This window comes from Neovison vison, chromosome 1, assembly GCF_020171115.1.
Source record: "Neovison vison isolate M4711 chromosome 1, ASM_NN_V1, whole genome shotgun sequence".
NCBI lineage: Eukaryota > Metazoa > Chordata > Mammalia > Carnivora > Mustelidae > Neogale > Neogale vison.
The window spans coordinates 1313514-1338798 of NC_058091.1; the positions used below are offsets into that span (position 1 = coordinate 1313514).

Here is a 25285-nt window from a genome sequence, read left to right on the forward strand (position 1 = left end):
GCAAGTTGCTTTTATAGAAAATGCGCATTTCCAGGGACATCGTTCAGAATCCTTTCCTACGCACTCCTCAAGTCAAGCTGGGGAGGGCCACCGTGCTTCTCCCAGGAGACGCCTCCAAGGCCCACGGAAAACAGACGACGTTTTCTTCATTTCCCCCGCGCTCGTCACACACTACAGGGCAAATCTAACGAGATCGCTTTGGGCACCAGAGTGACAAGACTGAGAAAATCTCCCCGTTTCTAAAGTTCATGAGAGAAGGATGCGCGTTGATACCTTTACACGACAGGACAAACTTCTCCCGATCACTTCAGAGAAAAAAATGCAAATTCTAGAAACATGAACATGGTTTCCCTGCCGTTTGCACGCGTGTATCTGAGAGTCAGACCCATGGATTGTCCCTTCTTCATCTCAGCCCGGCGGGGCTCCAACCCCGGACGACGCGTGCAGGGGGCGTCCTCGGCAGCGACAGGGGAGCTGAGCGTCGTGCTGCGGGGCTGGAGGAGGCGTCTGGGGACGTCCGGGCGGAAGTCGCCGCAGAAGAACAGGGCAGGCCCGCCCCAGCCCAGCCCCCCCAAGGCGCCTCCTCAGCTCCTTCTCCGTGTTGCCTCGGGGGTGCTGGGTCAGTGACCGTCCCCACCGCAGAGCCTCTGTCCTGGACCCTGGAGGGGCCTCGAGACGCCCAGACTCGGGGTTTCCCATCAGGAGTCCCTCTCAGCCTGCGCGTCAGGGCACACGGAGGGGAAGACCAACGATCCTGCGTATCCTGAACGCGGGGAAAACTTCCGAGGTCTTTCTGGTAATTGTGAGTGGGCGTGGGCACACAGGAAGGAGAACACGCAGCCACCGGCGGCCGAGCTGGGGCTCTGAGGCTGTTTTTCTGGGAACACTCGCCGCCCGCGCCTGAGGCCGTCACGGACCGCCCCGCGATCACTCTGCGGTCCCGGCAGCTGAACCCCCAGCCCTGGAAGGACAGTGTCTTTCACTAAGTCCTCACACGGGAGCACCGCTGGGGCAGCTCCCGCGAAGCTCGGAGCGCACAGGACGCGTCCGCGGGGGCAAAACCTGTCAACGGAGCCACCGTCCCCTCTTCAGACGTCGCCTTAACACAGAGATCTCCCCGGCTCCGTTGGTCACGTGACTGCCTTCCGCTCAGGATGGGATCCCGGAGCCCCAGGATCGAGTCCCAGGTCCGGGTCCCTGCGTAGCGGGGGGGGGTCTGCTCCTCCCCGGCCCTCCCCCTCTCATGCACGGGCTCTCTCTCTCACAAATAAATAAAATCTTTTTTTAAAAATATAAAACTCTGTCAAACACTCCTTTGCAGCAAATGCAATCCACATAGTTCTGAGAATTTTGAATTAAATTAACCAAGTGTTTGGACATCTCTGAAATGAGGTCAAAAACAAATACTTAGTATCAAATACTTCTATTTTTATACTGAAACTCTCATTTGCTTGACATTTTCAGAGAACCCTTTTAAGGAACTTAGAAAACTTAATAAAAACACCAATATCTGAGCTACATTTTGGTGGTCAGGTCACAAGAATCATTTGCGTGAGTCATCAAAAATTGAGAAAAAAAATGGACTACGTGCTTAACTTCCAGAAAACAAAACCACTCCCTGCGTCGACCAAAACCGTCCTCACAAAGTGGCGTTGGGCCCCCTTTTACCTGCATTCTTATTGGTTTTGTTCTGCCGACTTTTAACTTGCTCAGTCCAAAGCGTGGGGTAACGTGATGCGATATCTAAGAAACCAAAACAAAGTGACGATTATTTCCAATGCATCTTGAAAACAGTCTCTCGATGAAAGAGCTCGGTAGGCAGCCTAAAAGCCAAAGGCGCTGCGCTCAGTACATACATTGTGCACATTTTTAAAGAAACTGTTAAAATGCTTATGCGTGTGAAACAAAAGGCAAGAATAATACACATTTTCAGACATGGAGCATTTGCTTTCCCTCCCCGCTTCCTCCTCCCGGACTGTAAATAAGAATTAGATGTCTTCAGATTGGCCTCACTTCCAAGAAGCGGGTTCCAGGGAGAAACCCCGACAGAAACGTGCCGCAAAGAGGGGACGTTTGTGCGGCACACGCGGTTCTGCTCAGGGAAGACTCAGTACAAACCACAACACGGAAGACACGATTTTGTGGAAGACATTTCAGGAACGATCCCTTTCCGCAGTCCCGTCGGAGAAACCCCCGAAGCTTGCCATGCGCCAGTCACACCGCAGGACGGAGACCCCACGGCAGAGCCACCCTCCACGCTCACAGCCTGTGACCTCGGACCTGCGGCGTCCACGGACTCCGGGAGCGGACGACACTGTGTCGGCTCGGGGCCCTGCGGACGCGACCCCTCCTGCTCCCGCTCTCTACGGAGGGCCTCGTCACTCTACCTTTCGGTCTCTGGCTTATGTACCACTTCACCTTCAAACCCTCGTTCCTTTGGGCCTGAGAACCTGTGAGCCTTTGGCAAGTGCCGAAGGCGACGTATGAAAGGCCAGAAATGGGAAATCCACCTTTGCCATAACTACAAAGTTCAAAACCCTTGGAAACACCCGCACACACGTGACCTCACAAATTCCATCTCACGCATCGCGTTGCGGTGCAGACGTGATGTCAGACAGGACACATGAGCAAGGAACAGGACGTACATGTCTACACCCTTTGAAATAAATACTTTATGCCATCCCAATTATACAATCTCAACTCATAAATTTGGATTTAAAAGAGACCTCTGTGTCGTGCTGTATGAAAGCACATGGCCCCGTTCACGAGCCGTCCCCAGAGCCTCCAGGAAGGACGGCAGGAGCCCTCAGAGAGCTGCAAGTGCCAAGTCCAGTGCACTTTGAGGGGACTCCCAGCAGCGTGACTTGCCTGCACTGCCCAGGCGCATGAGGGCCCCGTGCACACCCGCTCCTCCCCCGGCCAGACCCCGTGTCTCCCAAGCTCACGTCCGCTGTCCTTGCTCACGACTGTCCCAGTGTTTCCGTGTCCTCCCCTATGCGTCCCGCCGTCCTCCCCCAGCCAGACCCTGTTTTCCCCTGGGCTCACCTTCCTCATCTCCTTGGGGCTGAGTCTCCAGCGCCGGAGCTGTGGCATCATCTGAATTCAGAACGGAAAAGATTTGCAAGGAGACTACAATTATGAGAGTAAGTTCAGTAAGTGCGCATACCGGATGGAAGCGGGGGGCTTGCATGCACCCCACACACCAGCCAAAACCACCACCCCAGGTGCACAGGTGAGCGGAGCCGGGCAGGGGCTCCCCATAAACCTCACAGGGGCCCCGGTGCGCTGCCACGTAAGGCGCGTGCCGGCTGAAAACCGGCCCTGAGGGAGGTGCTGGGTGTCCCTGGGAGCCAGAGCAGCTTGGGACGGGCGAGCAAGGGACAGAATAACGTAAGGCAAGGAGCACAGCAGCAGGGCGGGGACTCGTGTCGGCAGAGTCAGCGAGCGGGGGTGACCAAGTCAGAGGCGTGGGCTGGGGGGGCTGGGGGTTGGGGGATGCCGGATGCCCTTGCTCTGGCCCCGCCCCATCTTCCTGAGCACAAGGTCGGGATCGAAGAATCGCGTCTGACTTCCTGCTCTGGGCACCCCTGCACCATCAGCCCCTCCCTCGCCCCTGCAGGAGCTGGGGCAAGGGACACATGGAGGGACCAGAGTCAACGTCACAGAACAGGAGGCTGGGGCGTGACAGCTGTGCTCTGCGATCTCTTTGGAGGCAAAGGTCCTGCGGATACTCTTTACTTAATCAGTACAACAATGGACTTGGGTTCCCTGGTAGAGCCCAAGGTTCTAGAAAGTTCTGAGATCTAGCCGGGAGATGAGGAGAAGGAGCTGCTGAAGTCTGCTCTGAGCGGCCCTGCCCTGGGGCGGTCACAGGGCACCTTGCAGGGCTCCTGAGAGCCAGCCTGTGCCTTTCCCTCCAGCTTGCCCACGCCATTCGGTTACATAATAATTTCAGGATTAAAATACGCTAAATAGTGGGGGAGACGGGCACCAGGCACAGGCGTATCTGCGATTCATGACTTTCCCAGGTGTCTGAAGAATAAAAACGAAGTTTCTCATAAACTCTTCTTGGGGGGAAACCAAAAGCTTTTTTTAAAAAACTTTAACACACAACGGTCTTTGGGGGGGAAAAAAGTTTTCTTTCTGTCAGAACACTGAAAAAATGTAATGCTGCCTCTTCGAGAAACTCAAGTTCTAACACTGTGGGACCTGTAAGCCCATCAAATATTTCGTCATCTCCTCCCTGAAACTAAAACTCGACGGGGACGTGTGTACAGTGAACCAAACGTGTTCAGACGTCCTTTGAAGTGGCGTCAGTCAGCACATTATTAGTGCCGTACGTTTTTCCTGAGGCCCAGCCGCGTCACCACTGTGGGGCCACGCGTCTGCTCCCAAAGCCACTGGGTCCAAGCCAGCCTAGAAAGTCAGCCCAGCTCAGTCATGGCGGCAAGGCTCAGGGCAGGGTGGGGAGGATGAACCCCCGTCACCCCCCATGTCCGGCACCAGGGGCCCCGCATCTCCTGGTCCAGGCCCTACCCCCCATCAGCATGGCCGCCCTCCAGCCCCGTCTACGCTCAGGCCCGTGTGGAGTTCTGTCCCAGCACAACAAACATACCAGCGCCTACTGAACTCAGACCCAAGAAAATGAAACAGAACTGGGGAGAGCCGTGTGCGTTCTGTTTTCCCCACTAGAGTTAGCAAAAGCGTCATTTTTATCCATAACCCAGCTGCATGGCTTAGTTTCAGGCATTTTCTCTCTTGTGTTCATGTCTGTATATCAAGAGCCTTCAGTAGAAGGAATGTGTTCCTGCCTTAAATTAATTTCTGTGCCCACATACCCATTCCCTAGGGATTTTCGTTTGACCTCTAGAGTGGGTTCTGCCATGCACGGCAAGGCCCACCGCGTCGGAAGGAGTTTCCTTCTGTCGCCGCTGCCCCCCAGCCTCTGACTGAGGTGCGTAATCATGAATGTCGCCCCTTCCTCCTTCTGCAAAATACTGAGAGGCCCGCCCTGGGACCGCACAGACCCGAGTCCATGCTGGTCATTGAACATTCTTTTCCGAATGAAAACCCTTGCTCCAGGCAGCATTCTAACTCTGCTGCCGCTGTCTTTCCCCTAGAAAATGGGCTATTTTCCCCAATTATACGGTTGTTCTGTCCTACGTCATACCATCCCCCCGTCCACACACTCCACGCCCACCCACCACCCCGTTTCACGAGGCTGCTCCGCGCACACCCCCTCCGAGCCCCCCTTGCACATCGTCCTCATGGCTGATGTGCCTGTCTCCTGCGTTTATCCTCATGACTTTAGGGACGCCATCATCTTCCCGGGCAGGGACGAGGCCCGCCACAGCCTCAGGGACTTGAATGAAACCTGGCTCTACGTGGCTTTACACCACTTTCCTCTATTACTGGGTCACACACTATAAGCTACATCAGAAAAAAAAAATGCCTAAAATTTTGGCTCTAAAAAATTTTTATTTTCTCTTGAAAACAACTTCTGACTTTAAAAGTTGATATAAAGGAGGAAAAACACACCCCTGGGTCTACAGGACGATGGCTGTGTGAAGGGCACAGAGAATATTTGGGATTCGTGGGTGGTCATGGCGGATGTGCCGTGGCCTGTGTGAGATGAACCAGGAGCCATGGAGGGTTCCAAAAGCACACGGCCCGCTGCTCTGCCCGGTTCTTGTTGTCCCCAGTCCCCGAGGGCATGACTGTCACAGGTGGAAAGCGTACCCCTCGTTCTGATGGGCCACAGTGGCCGCCCGAACTGCACAACCACATGTGGAGCCCAACCCCAAACGAGAGCCCTCCCACAGGGACAGACCCTGTGGCACCCGCCCGCACCGGGGTCCCCGCAAAGCCACACCTGGGAGGCCGTCACATGGGCAGCGTGGGTTACACGCCAGCCCCGCAGGTCCCTGCCCCTCTAACGGACCCACACACGGGGTTGAATGAGGAAGTAATCGAGCGCTCAGCTCCCCTATCACACAGTCCACATCACAGTTCAACAAGGCGTTGACTGAATCAGCTGCTACACACTATCATCATAGAAATTTATTTTAAGATAGTTACCTGTTTTTCCTGTGCCTTCCCGTTGGGGCAACTTTTCATTGATGGAGCCTAAAAGGGGACAACAAGGAATAAATTATTTTTGGCTCCCAAGTGGTCACCGACAGTTGTTGCGCAGATATTGGGTCCCACTTTGCGCAGTTCACAGTGCTTGTTGCTTCCTCGTCACATGACACACGCCGTCATGTATGCTGAGGTGACAGCGTCGTGTAGCCCTCGACTAGCGAACCAAAGACAAGTTCCGCGTCTGCTGCTGACTCGTTCGTTGGCCACGCACGTGAGGACATACGCTCCGTGCGTGAGGACATACGCTCCCGTATGCAATAAACAGATCCCGTTCCCTCACTGGGAAATGCCCTAATCCCCTTAACATGCATTTGGCCATGTTGACGCAGCAAAGCACATTAGATTTAAAAAGGAAACTTTTTTTTTCAAATAAAAAGTTATGCAACCAGGGGACCTGGGTGGCTCCGTGGGTTCAGCCTCTGCCTTCGGCTCAGGTCATGATCTCAGGGTCCTGGGATCGAGCCCCGCATCGGGCTCTCTGCTCAGCGAGGAGCCTGCTTCCCTTCCTCTCTCTCTGCCTCCCTGACTACTTGTGATCTTTGTCTGTCAAATAATAAATAAAAATTTTTTTTAAAAAGTTGTGCAACCAAAGATCAAGAAAACCCTGCTTCCAGCTGGATTTCATTCTATACGAAAGAATGCTGAGGAGCTTTCTGCGGAAGAGTGCTGGGGAAATGCCAAGGCCGCGGAGTCATTCCCGGGAGCTTGTCTACACTCATGTCACCCAGAGGTCTGCCCTACACCCGTGAGGTGTGGCTCTCCCTTCCCCAGGAGCTCAAAACGGCAACCAGCACTGGCTCCCTCGCATTCCTGCGCTGCTCGAAGGACTAAAAAAAGACAACTCTGTTCTGAATGAATTTGGAGTTTACCTGCTCAGAACCGTCCATGCAGGGTTCATTAAGAATCACCACCGTCTCCCGCTGGGGTGCACGCCTTAGCGAAAACACCTCACCCCACGGAACGTGAAGCCCACTGACTTGTCTTATCATTTGAAAGTGACGTTGAGATACAAACCAACATTTACGCTGACGATGCAGACTTGGCGACATTTAAGAAGGCTTGCCCTGTGTCTTGGGTTGTAACAGTAACATAGGAGGGAAGGTACCAGCGGTTCATCCTAGGGGAAGGTCTCACCGCCCAGAGAAGTTAACACACCCCTGCGGAAACCATTCATTCTCTCGAACACGGGCGGAAATCACGCGAAGGCGGTGGGTTCTCACACCCTCTCCCAAAAGGTCAGCAGGTTTACCTCAAGAACAAAACGCACACACAATAGAGCTTTTTCCAGCAGCACGTCTGCTCTGGCCATACTCTTGTGGGGTCAGCTCCCAGCTCGGGAAGAGACATACCTACTCCTCCCGCTGCGGCGGGTCTAAGAGCAGCCAAATGACGCACATCTGCAAGGTTCAATCCTCCAGCAGACGCGGAGCACTGTGGTGTGCCCAGCCCTCTGGACGGCAGCCATGGGGCTCACCTCCCAGCTGCAGCTCCTGCCCCCGGAGAACAGCCCACAGCCTCCAGGCTTCAAAACACACGGTTCCACCTCTGCTAAGAACTCTCTGGGATAGAAAGGGGGCCCCAGCATGCGGCCTTCTCTTACACCTCCAGGCTCACCGACACCCCACTCACCTCCCCTCCAAACCCTCAGTTTGTCTCTCAGAGTCCACAGTCTCTCATGGTTTGTCTCCCCCTCTGATTTCCCCCAACTCACTTCTCCTCTCCATCTCCCCTTGTCCTCCATGCTATTCGTTATGCTCCACAATAAGTGAAACCATATGATAACTGACTCTCTCTGCTTGACTTATTTCACTCAGCATCATCTCTTCCAGTCCCGTCCATGTTGCTACAAAAGTTGGATATTCGTCCTTTCTGATGGAGGCATCATACTCCATAGTGTATATGGACCACATCTTCCTTATCCATTCGTCCGCTGAAGGGCATCTTGGTTCTTTCCAGTTTGGTGACTGTGGCCATTGCTGCTATAAACATTGGGGTGCAGATGACCCTTCTTTTGAGTGCATCTGTATCTTTGGCATCAATACCCAGTACTGCAATTTCAAGGTCATAGGGAAACTCTATTTTTAATTTCTTTTTTTTTCTTCCAATTTATTTATTTTCAGAAAAACAGTATTTATTATTTTTTCACCACACCCAGTGCTCCATGCAAGCTGTGCCCTCTATAATACCCACCACCTGGTACCCCAACCTCCCACCCCCCCCGCCACTTCAAACCCCTCAGATTGTTTTTCAGAGTCCATAGTCTCTCATGGTTCATCTCCCCTTCCAATTTACCCAAAAGCACATACCCTCCCCAATGTCCATAACCCTACCCCCCTTCTCCCAACCCCCCTCCCCCCAGCAACCCACAGTTTGTTTCGTGAGATTAAGAGTCACTTATTTTTAATTTCTTAAGGAACCTCCACACAATTTTCCAAAGTGGCTGCACCAACTTGCATTCCCACCAACAGTGGAAGAGGGTTCCCCTTTCTCCACATCCTCTCCAACACATGTTGTTTCCTGTTTTGTTAATTTTGGCCATCCTAACTGGTGTAAGGTGATATCTCAATGTGGTTTTAATTTGAATCTCCCTGAGGGCTAGTGATGATGAGCATTTTTTCATGTGTCTGATAGCCATTTGTATGTCTTGATTGGAGAAGTGTCTGTTCATATCTTCTGCCCATTTTTTGATGTGTTTGCCTGTTTTGTGTGTGTTGAGTTTGAGGAGTTCATTATAGATCCTGGATATCAGCCCTTTGTCTGTAGTGTCATTTGCAAATATCTTCTTCTATTCCGTGGGTTGCCTCTTTGTTTTGTTGACTGTTTCCTTTGCTGTGCAGAAGCTTTTGATCTTGATGAAGTCCCAAAACTTTATTTTCACTTTTGTTTCCTTTGCCTTTGGAGACATATCTTGAAAGAAGTTGCTGTGGCCGATGTCAAACAGGTTACTATGTTCTCCTCTAGGATTCTGATACATTCCTGCCTCACACTGAGGTCTTTTATCCATTTCGAGTTTATTTTTGTGTACGGTGTAAGAAAATGGTCCAGTTTCATTTTTCTACACATGGCTGTCCAATCTCCCCAGCACAAATCCAGATTTCTTAAAGAGCTTAACCATCTTTAGTCATCAGCTCTACTGTTATCATGTGTTTCTGCAATGAGTCAAAAAATGTGTTCTATTTTGGACTGGAAATGATAATATTTCAGCAATATTTCTGAATATGACTACTCAGGTTTTAACATTCTGAGCTAACTGTAAATACCCTATGTAGTCATCCTATGCTCCTCACAAAAGAACCTCTCCACTGGATTAAGGCATCATTGTGTAATGTAGGGGCTGAGGACCAGAAGCAGCAGATTCGGGGTGAAGAGGCTGAGGCCCCAGGGGACCTTGGAAAGGGCTCCCTGCCCCCTCGGGCGCACTTTCTCCCAGACCAACCAGCCCTGAGCTTGCTCACCAGCCCCCGAAGTCCGCTTGATATTTACTCAAACCAGGCCACACAAATAATTCCATCTTGTTCTTAAAGTACGAAGTGATTTTAAAGCAGAGTCAAGTGTCCTTGGTAACCTGCTCCATGAGTCAAGTATTTTGCAACAGAATTTGGAGAAGATCCAGGGGTGCTGTTTACTTCGTCTTCCAACTGCCTCTGGACAAAAAGCTTCCCCCAAACCTCACATCCTTCCCAGCAATATTGTCCCCAAGGATGTGGAAGAAAGCTGGATGTTACCCTCCATGCAGCAAAACTGCGTGCTGACTAGAATCCATGAGCCCCAACCAGAGATCAGCTCTCACTTTCCTTACGGTTTTCTGGAGATAAGGATGTGCTGAAGAATTCCCAGCAATTGGAATGGGGGGAGAAACGGGTGAGACTCCAGGACTCAGGTGCAGAAAAAGACTTCAAAACGGGGGGCCCGAGGGACAGCGAACACCTTCGTAAGCTGCGGGCTGGCCAGCTGCACCTTAGAGACCTGATCCCTGCTCACAGACATAAACACTGCCTCGCAGATTCATCTCTCAAAGGGCACAGCTGAAGTCCCTCCACGGGTGAGCTCTCATCCCATGTAAATGCTATTTTAAAGGACGTGACTTTTTTAGCAATTGCCAGTGGAGGAAACCACAAAAATACAACGTGGAGAGAAGAACACCTATGATTTAAGGGGGAGATCATGTGAGTTGTGGCTCTGAGCACCTGGTTCAGATCCAGCTACAGTCTGGAATCCCAATATGTTGCCAGAAGGGCGCCCTACAGAGGGTGCCAAGTTCCGCTGAGAGTCCGTGGTCTCAGCAAGCTCCTTTCCGAGCCTCAGACACCACGAAGGAGGACAGTCTCCAGTGTGTGCGGCCCCGGCAGAAGGAGAGGGTTCATGAGGCCCAGGCAGGGGAGCACAGATCCAGCAGGCCAGATGGCCAGCTCCGGCAGGGCCCAGTTCAACAAGCCACCATGATTTATCTCTTTCTGGAAATCGCACGTTCAAGTAGAGACTTACAGCATCACACGGCTTTGTTTCAGAAAAAGAGACAGAATTGGGGGGGTGGAGAGAAAAGGAATAGAAAGAATAGTGGGCTCCATTCTTCCTGAATTTTCTGGACGCACGTCTCTTTGCCGTGGCTCTGAGTAACCCAGGTGGCCTTGTGCTCTCTGAAAGCCATCTCCCCGTCCCTTCCAGGCCCCTCCACCCACCATAGGACAAACCAGCGGGCTTTCCTCAGGCGCTGGCTGGGGGTGTCTGCCCCTCATTCCATGCTCAGAACAGCCTGTGGTGCCGTGAACGATCCCGCAAACAGCTCACGGCTGCACGGTGCAGGAGGGTCGCAGAACCGGAACCAGAGCACGAACTCACCACCCACAGCTCTGTGACCCTCAGCAGGCGGCTGCACCTGCTCCGACCTCCCTTCCCTCATCTGCAAAATGGGCCGTGTCGGGAGCGTCTGCAGGCTGGTGACGGAGGACGGCAGAGGGCCCGGTGGCGAGGAGCTGAAGCAATCAGGTGCCCCTGAGGTCTGTGGCACAGTCCGCCCACGGCCTCTGTCTGCACGGAGGAGCGTATCACAGGCAGAGGTGGTGACAAGGTCCACACCCGACAGACAGCAACGCGGTCCACACTCAGAGCACGTAGGCAGGCAGGGCACCAACGAGCCTGGGGGACGTCGGCGTCTCTCCATGATCACGCTCGTGGGTTCCTTCAACACACACTCACTGCGTGCGGCCGACACACGATGCAAGTCAGACAGCGCTGAAGAGGTTCATGTGCTTTGCGGAGATGAGCGTGAGCTGGAACTCACTGAAGCAACGGGCCCAGCAGCCGTGAGCACACTCGTCTGCGCGGTTCCGACGGTGCCGGCCGCCGTCCTTCAAGTCATTCAACGCCGACAACAACCCCATGAAGTAGGTACCAGCATTATGGCCACTACACGGACGGGAAGACTGAGATCTGGGCAGGTGACTAACTGGCCCAGGCCACTTAGCCAACAAGCGGCAGGGCCAGGGATCCCTGCCCTTGGGGAGCTGAGCAGACAGGCAGGCCCCAGAAGCGGATGGAGGGGCCAACAGACCCCCCCTGGGGGAGAGCAGCGTGAGTCGGGAGCAAGGCCAGCAGCACCCCGGGGCACGCGTGCGTGCCGGGCACCCGCTTGTCCCCTTGTTGTGTGCAAACCTCTGCTTGCGAGGACAGAGCTCCCCATGTGGGGACTGTCTGAGCAGCCTGGCCCCTGCAGAGTCTGGTGTGGGGCAGACCCTGCCTCAGAGTCAGGGAGCCTGAGGGTGACCCGTGGAGGTGGACAGCACCACAGCTCCAACAGGCCCCTGATCTCAGGCCTGCAGACCCCCCCCCCCGGCAGCCAACAGGCCCAGCGGTAGAGAGCCAGGGCAGAGAGACAGAGAGTGAGACGCATGGGTGTCAAGCCCGGATGGAAACCAACGCCGACGTCCAAGCGCTTGGAAACCAGCCAACCCCATAACGCTCTTTACAAAGGGCTCCGGACACAGCCACGTGCTTGAGCCAATGTGCACAAGGCAGTTGCCTGCACCCAATTTTTTTTTTAAGATTTTATTCATTATTTATTTGACAGAGAGACCACAAGTAGGCAGAGAGGCAGGCAGAGAGAGGAGGAAGCAGGCTCCCCACTGAGCAGAGAGCCCGATGCGGGGCTCGATCCTAGGACCCTGGGATCATGACCTGAGCCGAAGGCAGAGGCTTTAACCCACTGAGCTACCCAGGCGCCCACCTGCACCCGATTTTTAACCAATCACTACAGCCCAGCTCCTGCCTGGTTACCTCCCGGGGGCCTCACGGCACCCAACCCCGTGAATACCAGTGTCAAAGCTTAGAAACGCCCAGTCCAGGGAACATCATGACCTTCCGTGAATCATTCCATGACTGTGTCCAACATGGTGGGCACCACGACTGTGTGCTGCCCCTGCCCTCCCACACGGGACCCGACCCATGAACGATGTGTGCTCTCTTCTTTCACTCCACGAGACCCATGCCGTGTCCAGCTGGCCCCACCGTCTTCCCTAGGGTGACACAGCAGCTGGCCCTCAGGGCAGTGGCTCCTCTGGTTCAAGACCAGAGGACTGGCCTTGCGTCCAGGACTGTGATGCTTCCAGGGTATCAGTAGGTGGTGCAGGAGCAGCTCAGGCGAACCCCCAGGCTTCCCCGTACGTGAGGCTCCATATCATACACCCACCACACACAGACCCTGACAGCGGCAACACCTCACACTAGCCGAGCAGTCACGACCTTAACGACCACAGATTTCTCTTGAGTGTCTGACAAATCCTGGCTTCACAGGAATCGCCGGGAGGGGCGCCTGGAGGGCTCCGCGGGTGGAGCGTCCGACTCTTGATTCAGCTCAGGTCATGATCTCAGGGCTGTGAAATGGAGCCCCGTGTCGGGCCCTGCGCTGGGCATCTCCCTCCGCCTCTCTGCCCCACCGACTCTCGTGTGCGTGTGTGGTGTGTGTGTGTGCGTGTGTGGTGTGTGTGTGTGCGTGTGTGTGCGTGTGTGTGCGTGTGTGTGCGTGCGTGTGTGTGTGCGTGCGTGTGTACGCGCGCGCCTGTGTGTGTGTGCACGTGCGCCCTCTCTGTCTCCCTCTAAGAACAGTTCCACAGTCTGGAAAGTGTATCAGGAGTTCATCAAGCGCTGTATTGGCTCGATCAGATTACTGTTTTATGTCACCAGGGTTGTGAAATGAGTTTCCTGGATACCCCGATGACGGTCACAGCGGTTCCGGATGACTTGCGTTTCTCTCCAGAGCCCACTGCAGTCAGTGACGTCTACACTGCCTCCCGGCAGCCACAGTAACCCCACTCTGGGTCTCGCCCCAATGACCCACAGGCTCTGTCCTCAGACCTAAAGCTGTCTGTTCTTACTCCCTTGCCCGTATGCACCGAAATGTCTTCCTTTACTCTCATTTTTCAGGAAGAGAGTTATTAAGGCAAAAAAAAAAAAAGCCATTTTGAGAGAAAAAAGGGGCTCCTTCTGATCACTAACCTTTCTGCTTCACAGAAAGCAACCCTGAATTTGCGTTTCAAGCATTTGTACAAAGAAATACTCCAGAGACTCGAGAAGCCAGCTGCGGCTGTGCTGTTGACGTCAGGATTTGGAAATCCAGTTGTTCCAGAAGTTTCTTTCAAATTCCTCAGCTGTGCAGGTTGTTCACTGAGCACCAGGGAAATTAATTAGTGAAAAATGAAAAAAAAGTTAGCTTCTCTCTACCAAGGGAACATTTTCAGAAATGATTAGGATTTTCATAGAAATGTGAGGTGCCCCCGTCATGGGGAGGCCAAAGCTACAGGCATCGGGGAGATGCAGGACACATACGGGCAGCGTACTGAGAGGCCTCTGACCTAACCCCAAGGCCGCTCTCCTGCACGCCTGGACCTTCCCAAACCCAGCAGGGAAATCACTCAGATGAGCGATCAGGAAAGGCCGCTGACGTGCTCATCCCTCTCGGCAGACAAGCAATGCCGGCAATAACTGACCCCAACGACAGATGACACCGGGCATGATAGAACGGGCCGGGAAATGCGTGGGGCCGAGAGCCGGCTTTCTGTCCTGCCCCACAAGAAGGCACAGGGACTCGGGGAGTGGGGATGTCGGGTTGGACAGGACCCCCAGCCTGCTCAGGACAACGCTCCCCCCAGCTGACCCTGGTTTAAGAGGGGGTGCGATGGGGAGCTCCCAGGCGAGCCTCAGCCATGGATGCGGATGGCCCCTCTCCTCTCTGCAGCCCCAGACCTACAGCGGACGTCAGACACAGACTCCCCGCCGAGCCACACACGAAGGTTCCGGGGATGTCGTGACACGGAGAGTTCTTGCGGGCAGGTTCAGCTCACGTGTCTCATGCTGCTTTGTACCTGTGCCAGGAATAAGCTCTTGGCCATGGTGCACAGTTGCAGAAGGGAGCGGAGAGCCTGGAGCGGTTCCCAAGTAATAGCGAAGGGACAAGCTACAAAAATCCCCCCTTGGAGAAGAGTCCTTTGTTTCTGAGTTCTACTCTGCCTCCAGTAATGTCAGTCTTCAAGTCTTCAGAAGAAGAAAAGAAGAAGAAAAAGTTCTTGCAGAATAAATATGAATCAGCGATGTCCAGATGGACGCATGTCGACCCGGCCCCCCATCAGCACAGGGGGTGCGGGAACGGCTCGGGCCCCACCAGCACAGGGGTGCGGGAACGGCTCGGGGCGCTCCTGTCATTTCCTTCATCCCCTGAGCATCCCCCATGCAGAAGACCCTGAGCGTAAAGCCATCTCCTGACCCAGGGATTTAAATCCACGGGGCTTGGTGAGCAAAGAAATCTCCAAACCATGAGCAAGTAACCCAGGCAGGGCAAAGTGGCAGCTGGAGGAGGCTCAAAGAGCAGCGTTTCGGTCTTGAATGCGTCTCAAGGCAACGAGCCGCTTGCCGTGCCCCGCGCTCCTCTGGAAGGATGTGGGCTCGCAGCAGCCTCCGCGCTCACCGGTCTCAGGACCCGCAGGGCAGCGGGGCAGCGAGAAGCCCCAGCTCGAGGACAAGCGGTGAGTACTGGACGCTCGTGCCCCTTCTCGTGCCGGCGCGTCCCCCTCAGAACTGTCCTCGCCCGTCCACCGTCACGCAGCAGGCGGACCTCGCGCCCCGGGACACGCGTGTCTGCAGTGCCCTGGACAGACCGTGCGCGCCTTGCCTGGCAGGGGCTCAGCCACAAATGACTCAGCAGCGCACGACGAGCGGATTCCTTGTGGGGGTGCGGGTCACGTGGGATGCCCTCCGGCAGTTTCCAGGCGAGCGCGTCACGTACACTCTGGCCGACGAACGCAGCATCTTGGGACTCGTTAGGGGGTCGCCACGCTCACTGGTTCAGTCGTCAGGAAGCGCGTGTCCACGGGGGGTCGTGGGCCAGGATCTGCCACCCCAAACCCGCCCCTCCACCGATGCCTCTGCCTCTCCCCGCCCGAGCGCCCCTGAGTCCGTGGCCACGGCTGGAAGGACACGGCGCGAGACTCACTAGCTATGGAAATCAGAGCAGAGCGCTGACCCCGGGGTACCGTCCTGGGTTCACGCGGGTAAAGCCAGTGGCGGGTTTTCGGAAGCAGTGGGGAGCCGACGGGCAGGGTGGGTGCAGACACAGCTCCTGTCCTCTAAGTGCCTTGCCGGGGCCTGGACAAAACCTCTACCTACTCGTCTCCAGGTCTCACGCCTGGAGTTACGCATTTTCCAAGTAAGTTCATGGCTCGTGAATTCGCATTTTTGGATTTGGCTGAAAATGTGGGCTATGGAAACAAAAGATGAGTTTTAAGTCGTAGCTCTGTCCCAAGCAAAGAGGCCTTGGGTGGAGTCCCCACCTGTAAACTAGAAGGAACTAGAAGGCAATACCACTTCCTCTCCGGGCTGCCATGATGCCCGACGCCTGGCGGGTTCCCTCAGACACCGGCAGCAGCCGCTGCACTGACAGGGCCACTGAGCCGCCGCCTCCACTTCTGCAGAACGTCGAGGACGGCAGCCGGGCATCCGCAAACCGTGCCTTATGCCTCGCTCACCCCAGCCCTCCCTCCGGCCCTGGTGCGTCCTCACATCCCCGCCCTCCCCCCATCCAGACCCTGAGGTTGAGGGTTCAAGTCCCTGTGCTATTTCCTCCAATGACCTCTGCAGTTTTCACTTTTTCTCTTTAAAGCGTGGACTTCTGCCCTCCTGCCACCGACGTGCCTGCACAGCCTGACAATCTGTCGTCAAAGATCCAGAGAAGCACTTCCCGGGCACGCAGAGTCGACACGTCCCCCTCTCCGGTCAAAATCCTCTGCCCCTGGAACGGCCGTTTGATCCTACCACAACCCCTTCCTCATTGCCTTTGTGGCTTTCTGCCCGGGGATATTTCCCTAAGTGCAGGAGTTTGATTTGTGTTTTCAATTTTAAGTGGACTCGTGTGTTCTGTTCTGTGGCGCTTCCGCTTAGGATCACATTGGCGCCATGGGACCGAGCAAGCTGACCAAAACACATGGTCCGTCCCGTTGGACACTGTGTCAGTCCATCCGTTCCCCAGATCTGGTTGTTGCCACAAACGGGGGTCTGGACGCTCTGCGCGCGTCTCCAGCTGCAAACCAGAGTCAGCGTCCCTGGAGCCGCACCGTGCCCCGTGACCCCGTGTTGGAGGCCGGCGGGTTCTGCTGGTGCGGTGGGGGAGGGTCCGTGTACCCATGTCCCTACCAGCACATCACAGATCCCTTTTTCTTTGCTGTTAATTGGGAGGGGGCAGGGGTGTGGCGGGGACTCTCGTGGCGTGTTCATTGGCATTTCCCTGGTACTGACGGGCCTGCGCACTTGGTCCTGTGTTCGTGGGCCATTCGGGCGTCCTCCTGTGGAAAACGCTGTGTCTCTTCGGGACTTTGACCATTTCTCTGCTCAAGTGTCTCATCTCATTCTCCTTATCAATTAATAGGAGTTTGGGTCTTTTGCATTAATGGCTTAAGATGATATAATTATGGAATGAAGGACTGTTCCCCCTTTTAAAGGGTCTTCTGGGAGGGCGAGCTGCTGGAGGACTTGGGGGCAGGAGGTCCCCTGCGTGTCTGACACCGCAGGAACGTGAGGACGCCTGCTCCCTCCCAGGCCCACGTCACCGCGCACCGGCCCAGGTTCGCGATAGACACGGGTGCCCGTTCTGAATGACGGCGACCATGGACGGCTGCATTTTAACTCTCTTGTCGCAATTTCGTGGCGGGTGTTTATAGGGTCAAGTTGGTGTGAGCTCCAGGACGAAAGACGGCTGTTGGACAGGGAGCCTGACGCGATTTTCATAAACTCGATGAAACCACGGCCACGGTTTGCAGCGAGTGGATCACGGGCACCCGCGGTCGCGGCGCGCGTCTATGGGGGAGGAGAGGACGGCGTCCCGGAGAACGGGTCCCTGGCTGGTCGCAGATGGGAAGGGCGGTCCCCTGCGGTGGTGTCCACACAAGGACCCCAGCAGGGACGTCCTACCCCCCGCTTTGCTGCATTACCCGTGAGGCTCTGTCAGCATCTGGGGAGAAGTCACAGTGCCTGATGCCGACGTCTGTCACAAGGAGGTCATGCACGTGTGTGCGTCGTGTGACCGAACATTGTGAGTCTCCGCACACGCCGCGTGTGTGGGTGTGAGCACGACCGTCCCGAACCCCTCCCTGGCCTCAGACTCTCACCGCAGTTCCCCAAACCCCGCAGTTTCCAAGCACGGACACCTGCTTCCCACACCCGCACTCCTGCAGAATAAAGGCACGACACAGCCTGGGGTCGACAGACGTTTCCCAGGGTGCCTCGGAAGTTACAGAGGGCGCCGCAGGGTCCGCAGGTGCGAGGGGACGCGGCCCACGCCACCCCCGCCCCGGCCCAGCTGTGAGAACAGACGCTCACGCGCAGACAGTCAGAGCCGCGCTCCCCGCCTTCGCCGCTAGCCTGACCCGACCCACCGAGCCGGGCCCCGTCCCCACGCGAGAAACACCGGACGCTCGAAGACACCGTTTCCCAAAACCCAACACATGGGCCAAAAAAATCCACGCAGCCAACACGAAAACACAGCATCTCTATATAGTCTAATTCTAATTACTGGTACCTGGTTGGAAAAAGGATGTGTTCGTGGGTACCGCAGTGCTTTGGTTCCAAAAACAAAGTACTATTTGGAGAATGGAAGAAATTCGGCCAATTTTGCACACACGGCTTCCCAGGACAGACCTTTCAGACACACGTGAACTTCTAGCAGTATCAGTGAAGTCGCAGAATTGGACATCCCCCCAGTTTTCTCCTTCACAATAGAAGGCTCGGTGCCTCAGGGAGTCGCGCGCCTGGGAAGGAACCTGTGCCACGGCGTCTCCAGAACGAGAGGGCGGAGGGCGGCGCCCCGCGTCGGCTCACAGCCTCTCCCTTTCGTTTGCTCCGTGAGGTCGTAGAAGAGTTATTAGGTGCCAGCGTTAGCTCTCTAAAAATATTTGTCAGCAATTTTTAGCTCTTGGACAACCAGGGAGTTTTAAAAATAAATCTATTGTGATTCCACAGGGTGCACACCGTGGCTTCCAAGCGCTGACCAGTGACTGGCAACGCGAGGTTCATCACAGACGACGTCGGCGGCGGCAGTCGTGAGTTTGGGCCTGCGCCCTCGCTCCCCGGGTGAACGTCTGAATCACGAACAGAATTCCTAATTACAAGATGTCTCACTTTTAAAAAGTGAGTCTAAAAGTACATCCTAAAGGCAAACGCTTCGATGTTTTACGTGAAAACTCGGGAACACACGCAGTGCTTCGTTTTCACAACGGCTGCTCGACCGTGGACTCCAGTCCGATCCGGGAACCGGACGCAGAGATCACGAGTCCCTTCGGAGACGGTCAGAGACTCCCCCAGGCCGGCCAATCACAACTCATGCTGTCACACTCTCTCCAGTGAAAATGACCAGGCCCCTTTATATCATTTTTGGTAAAATACTAAAGGAAAATGGATTATTTCATAGGTTACACTCCTGGCCGTATTAAGCCCTCGGCGTATCAGGCCTGCTTCCGAGAAAAAATACCACCAACAAACCATCTGGAAACGGACACAGAGAATGAGCCTCTTTTTCTTTGCAAACATATACATATACAACCAGAACATTTTTCTTTTTACCCCAAAAGAAACAGGTGGCGGTTTCCACTGCGACTACAGTCCTTGTGGTCATTCCTGGAAAACCCCGCATCCTGAATCAAGAGCCGACCCGAGCCAGACCAGCCCCCGCGGCATCTAGAACAGCTCTCCCTGTTTGCGGCTTCGTCCCTGCCCCGTGACTCCCACAACCACCCCACGGGGTCCCCTGGGAACCCCGCGCAGATCCCGCCGCACCCAAAGAACCCGGCGGTGGTCAGTGGCCCGCGCGGGGTGCGCTCGCAGACCTACCCGGGCACCTGGGCGTCTTGTGGGCCACGGCCGTGCCGCTGACGGGCCTCCCGTTGGGCGTGACGCACCAGCAGTATCCGGTGTAGCTGTGACACTGCACCTGCGGGCCGACGGGACAGCGGTCAGCTCTGGCCGCGCGCATCTCCTGTCACCGCGTCCGCACACCCGGCAAAGGGCAGGGTGGAACCGCGTCCCGCGACCCCGCAGCTGCGCGGCCACGTTCAGGACGCCTGCCTGCCTGAGCCGCAGCCGCCGCTCATGTCTCCACGGGGAGCTGGGCTCCAGGGTGACCAGGGACACGCTCAGCCTCTCCCCGCTGCACCGCGGCGGACGTGCCACCTCAGTCCGTGGCATCGCTCCTGCTCTGTCCCCACCCCGGGGTCTCCCGAGCATCTCTCTTGCTCCCACTCTCTGACCCCAGGTCTCGCCAGCATCCCTCTGACTCCCCAGGGTCTCCGGGGCATCCCTCGCACTACCCCTCCCCCATCTCCTCAGCCTCCCTCTTGCCCACCCCAGGGTCTCCCTGCCACCCCTCCCTCTCTCTCACCCCGGGGTCTCTCCGGCATCCCTCCGGCCCTGCCCCCCCGCCAGGCTCTCCCTCGCATCCCTGCTGCCCCCTGAGGTCTCCCCAGCATCCTTCCGGGGGGGGCTCTACTCTCTACTCTCAGAATCCTTCTGGGACTAGATCCTCAGCGAAGAGCTTGGTGCACAGGGGCCGACCCCCCTCCAGGCGGCTGGGGGGCAGGACACAGTGACCCAGGTGGACAGCGAGGCCCCAACAGAGACCCCTGCCCCCCGGAAAGGCGTGAGTGAATCCACTCGCACCACTGGCCGTGGAAGTCAGCCCTGTCCTTCACTCGCTCCCGACCGGGGCAGCGACCTCTCCCACAGGAGCCCCGCCCTCCTTCCCACGGCCCCGCCGCGCCACCGGGTGCAGACGCTGCAGGGAGCAGGTCACCTGGCTGTAGGTGCCGTCCTCGTTGCACTCCGGGATGAACACCTGCTGCAGCTCCTTGCGCGCCTGCTCCTGGGTGTACTTCCTCTCGGCCACGCACCTGGACACATCTGCGGAAGGAGCGGAGCACAGCGTCCCTTACACACCCCGCAGGGGCAGGCGCGGGGTCACCCGTCGTGGGTGGAGGCGGGTGGAGGGTCCCCCATGGAAGGACCCGGGCCTGTGCGGTGGGAAGTGGGGTGCTTTCCGCACTCAGCGAGCAGACCTGAGGCTCAGAGATGGCCCCTCTGCTTCTCCGGCTGCAAGGACTTTGCTTCCTCGAAGGTGAAGACGTCCCCCCGTGGGGCCAGCGGCAGACGGCCGTCTGTGGGTCCCAGCAGGCGTGTGAGCTCACCAGCTCCAGGACACACTCCGCGGGCCAGGTCCAGAAGCCTCTCTAAGATCAGACCCAAGGCCCTGGCCCTCGGCCGCGAGGTCTGCAGACCACCTTGGCCAGGAAACCACAGTGGTCCTCGTGTCCGTCATGCTGTCCCAAGGTCTCAAAGCCATACTGAGGCCCTTCCCCCACCCCCAACGATGCGTGGAAAGTCTGACAATAAGTCAGATAAAAAGTCACGTATCTTTAGTCCTCCCTCCCCTGCATCCCATATCTTCAGGCATTTGTACTAACATGACCGTAACATATTTCAGTACAAGTTTCTACTTTCCTCCAGCTCCTCAGGGAACCATCTTCTGGGACCAAAGAAGCTCACAAAAAAGGAAGAGTCTGAACACCCTGGCATGTATCATCTCTGTGCGGACACCAGGAGTTGGGAGACAGACCCTCAAACCAAACACGGAGATGTGTGCATTGCAAGGGGCACGCTGGCTCAGGAGTGAGTCCCCTCCGCTGTCCCCACAGCCTGCCACAGCCCACGCATGACCTCCGGGACCAGGAGGGACCAGAGCTCCCGCTGCTCATGCCGGACGTCTGTGACGGGTGCAGAGGTGCGGACCCCCAGAGCCCCCAGCAGGGCAGGGGCAGCAGCACACCCCTGTGTGTCGTCCACGAGCCCCAGGACACCAACGCCAGCTCACGGTTCCGTTCCTCAGGCCGCCGTATGATGTCGCTCGTCTGAGTTTTCAGACTCAAGAAGAATGGCTTTCCCCGTTTTTCTCAAGTGTTTCCAGATTTAAATAACAAGTTGTCTAGATCTTAAAGGCCATCTGGACTCCAAGATATACTTCTTCAAACGTGTCCACTGGCCAAGATCTTTAGATGGTGACTTTTGATTGCCTGGTACCGGAGACTGCTGGCTCGGACAGCGTGCCTGCCCTCTGGGCAGCCGCTCCAGGGCTCCGGCTGTGGCCACAGCTCCCGCGGCGTCCAGGGGCTGAATATAGACTCTGCCACTCCACACACCCGTCCTGGGCTTCAGGGGGACGCGGTAGCAGGCTGTACCATGAGTTACGGGCACACACGCTGCAGAAAACAGCCTTTCATCCAGGCTCCGCGCTCACGTCCCGATCTACAGTCCGGCCTGGCCAGCCTGGGCTCAGCAACATGTGGTTTTAGTGCAGTCTGTGTTTTAGCTGAGGACAAATCATTGCTTTGCTGGACGGCTGTCCTCGTTTTTTAAGTATAACCTGTGGTTTGACTGTCTAAAACGAAAAGCGATATGACTTCCAGCCTGCAAGCTCTCACCAGGGCACAGATGGAATTACAAATCATTTCTAGTATTTGGGCTATTGTGGGACATGGGAAAAGAGCGTACATTTTCCAGGCAACTCACAGACCTTGTTCCTGGCTTGGACGCCTTCCTTAGAAGACTCTGCACTTAACTGCTGATCGGCTCAGACCGGGGCGGGCGACTCGCACCTCTCATGGGAGATTGAATTCCCCGTGTTGGTCCAGCATGCCGCTGGCTAGGAGGTCGCCGGAGGCAAGCCTGCGGCACAGAACTATGGGACCTGTGTCAGCCGTCCTTCGAAAATGCAGGCTCCGTTTGCCCACACCACCTGCTTATGCCCCTGACTCTGGATATTCTGAATCAGGGTCTTTACCACTGAGAGGGGTCAGCGGCCACCAGAGCAATTCCACTGGAATACGCAAAAACACCAGGAATGGCACTCGGAATGAAAACATCTCCCTTCCCTTCTCTTTAGCTCGTGATTGTTACATTGCGGTCAGAGCACTCCACGCCAGATCGACCCTTTTGGCAAGAGTTCGCCCCAGGTGCCGTGCTGCTTAGTGATCCTGGGGGTGGACCCTCCCCCGTGTCCTCAACATCACTTTAAACCCTTACACGGCTGACGTATGCCCGCTCGGGCTAAGCCAGATGTCCCGCGTTACTGAAATCCTCGTACCAAGCACAGCGAGATGAGAGGTGAGTCGGGGTGTTTTCCTGGGCGGTGACTCGGGCGGGAGCGGCCACCACACGGTCCTGGCTCGGAGTCGGTGCCGTGTGCCGGGTGCAGACGGGCCCCACCGCTGCGTGCTCGCGGCCCTGCGCGGGCCAGCGCAGACAGGGCTGGCCTCAGAGTGGGGGCCAGACGAGCCGCACGCGGCCGCCAGACAAAGGAGGCTGTCCTGGGGCGGTGGCCACAGACGTGCTGGCCCTGTGAGGGACGTGCCTTTATTTGTCCTGGCACCCAGTGAAGGCGGACACTGTTTCAAAGTTGTAATATTTTATCCTCCTGTAATTTTGAAGGCCAGACTCTGAGGAAAAGCAAGGACTCTGTGCGGCAAAGCTCTCTGCCTAAATTTCTCTATATTTCTCCCTCCCTAACACAGGGGGTTGTGCTGTGATAAAAGGCAGAGGAATGGGCAGGGGGGCCCCTCCACCCTCCACCGCCAGGCAGCAAGGACAGCAAGGCCGAGCGTCTGAGGAAAGGAACAGAGTTTCCCTTCTAAATGACTGTTATCAGTTTAAATGCAGAGAGACAGGAACAAATTATAACAGGAAGAGCTTTAGTCCATAACCGGGGTGGCCCATTAGACACCCTGCGAACTCCCGCAACATTCATGCAGGAAACAACCATCGGTGCGGGGACATAACCACGAGCGTCCAGGCATCGAAACGGACCCCGCGAACTGTCACCAAGCCCCACCATCGGGTCTGAGCGCCGTGTCCCAGGACACACGGCGTGAGGCGGTGCCGACAGGCCCCCAGCTCTGCGCCGCACGAGCACGTGGAGAATGCGGGCATTGCTGAAGCCCGGGGAAGACGCTGTTCCCGCGACGTTCCAGAACGCGCGGGTGCGATTCTGACCCCAGCTTGAACGGGACGGCGACGATGCTACCGGTCGTCCCGTCGACTTCAGCCCATGAAGAAGGACCTTTCTAACATCAGACCTACTAGAACACTGGACGGGAGTTAAAACGTGATTTGTGTAGGGTTTCTGGGAGACGAGCACGGATACAGTGAAAAAGTCCCAGAACACCTCCTTACGTCATGGCTGCCTCAGAAAGCCTGCTGTGGGCGGGAAGAAGTGCGGCTTACACAGGGCGGGTGGCACCGGCCAGGACCCAGCCCGTAGACTGGACAAAAGAGTGTCACATACACACAGACATGCACACACAGACACACGGGCATGGGCACACACAGACACAGACATGTGCACCCAACTACATGTGGGCACAGGCTAAGACACATGCATTGTGTACATGCATGTGTGCACGTGTGTGTAAGACACACCTACATAGAGACCCATGTGTGCATGCACCTAAATGCACACACACACACCGATACACACATGCATACAACCACGTGCACGTGTGCATACATGCAGGCAGAAATACATGTGTGTGATGCGACCATGTGCACATGCACATGGATACACACACATGCACAGCCACATGCACGTGTGCACACATGTTTGTGGAGATGTGTGTGCGGTGTGACCAGGCACACATGCACACACAGGAGGGACATGTGTGCAGACACACACATGTGCACACATGTGTACGTGAACACAGAGATGCACACATGGATAAACACACAGAGATGCACACAGAGATACTCACGCATGCGCACACACACACGCACACACACGTGTATCCTACATAGACTTCTTCAGTGGAAATACCTGGTCCATTGAGGAAAGTAGCAGCAGCCTGACCACTGACGTACAGTGACCGAACCACACCCTGAGGCGGAGGCTTGTCTGAAGCATCCGGAGCCTTCTGTGATGACGTTGCTTTCCTGGGTCCCGGCAATCCCGGGGTGGCTGTTCTGTCACATGTGCGTGGTCACTTTGATTCTAGAAATCTCACAGCGGTTCCCACGCCTCCTGGCATTTTCGGGTTCTTCTTCCTTTTTTTTCTTTTTTGACTTTTTTATTCGATGCCAGCAATTTGGTTGAAAAGAAATCTCCAATTGCCTCAGATCAAAAGAAAAGTATTAATCTGTTCGCTAAGTTTTGAAAATCAAAACCCCACGGACCTAGGAGAGGTCCTTCTGTGTAAACCACTGCTCTTCTCTTCAAGGTCAACGGCAGATCACAGCATTCATAAAGCGTTTTAATCCAATATAATTAACTATGGACTAAAATATTTTAGCTTTTGTTTTCAAACTAGTATGTTCGAAACAGGCCTGTGAAACCACCACCTCCCCATCCGTGAAAAAGCCCTCAAAACACGCAGTTTCCCATGTGTCAGACTAGGGTATACGAGCCCATTCCAACACCAGGTAAAGTGTAGAGGACGGTTGTGGGTGTCACGTGAAGGGCGTAAGGGGCATTCGGTCTTGTGCTCGCTCCTTCCCACTCAGAGCAGCGAGATTCGGGCCCGCTGTGCCGTCTGTCTGCCGTGTTTGTGCCCACCGAGGACAGAGGAGGGTCGCA

The 25285-nt window shown here is 55.7% G+C and overlaps 1 protein-coding gene across 1 annotated transcript in view; it reads right to left on the bottom strand.

Moving 5' to 3' along the window:
* The window catches only part of SMOC2 (SPARC related modular calcium binding 2), a 143965-nt gene that overhangs the window by 69532 nt on the left and 49148 nt on the right, over positions 1 to 25285 (bottom strand). The window contains exons 3-7 of the mRNA XM_044242252.1: positions 20465 to 20571; positions 19507 to 19606; positions 6079 to 6126; positions 3046 to 3096; positions 1669 to 1743 (exon numbers count right to left, since the gene is read on the bottom strand). Coding sequence (XP_044098187.1) covers positions 1669 to 1743; positions 3046 to 3096; positions 6079 to 6126; positions 19507 to 19606; positions 20465 to 20571 — 381 coding nt within the window. The remainder of the gene's footprint in view (positions 1 to 1668; positions 1744 to 3045; positions 3097 to 6078; positions 6127 to 19506; positions 19607 to 20464; positions 20572 to 25285) is intronic.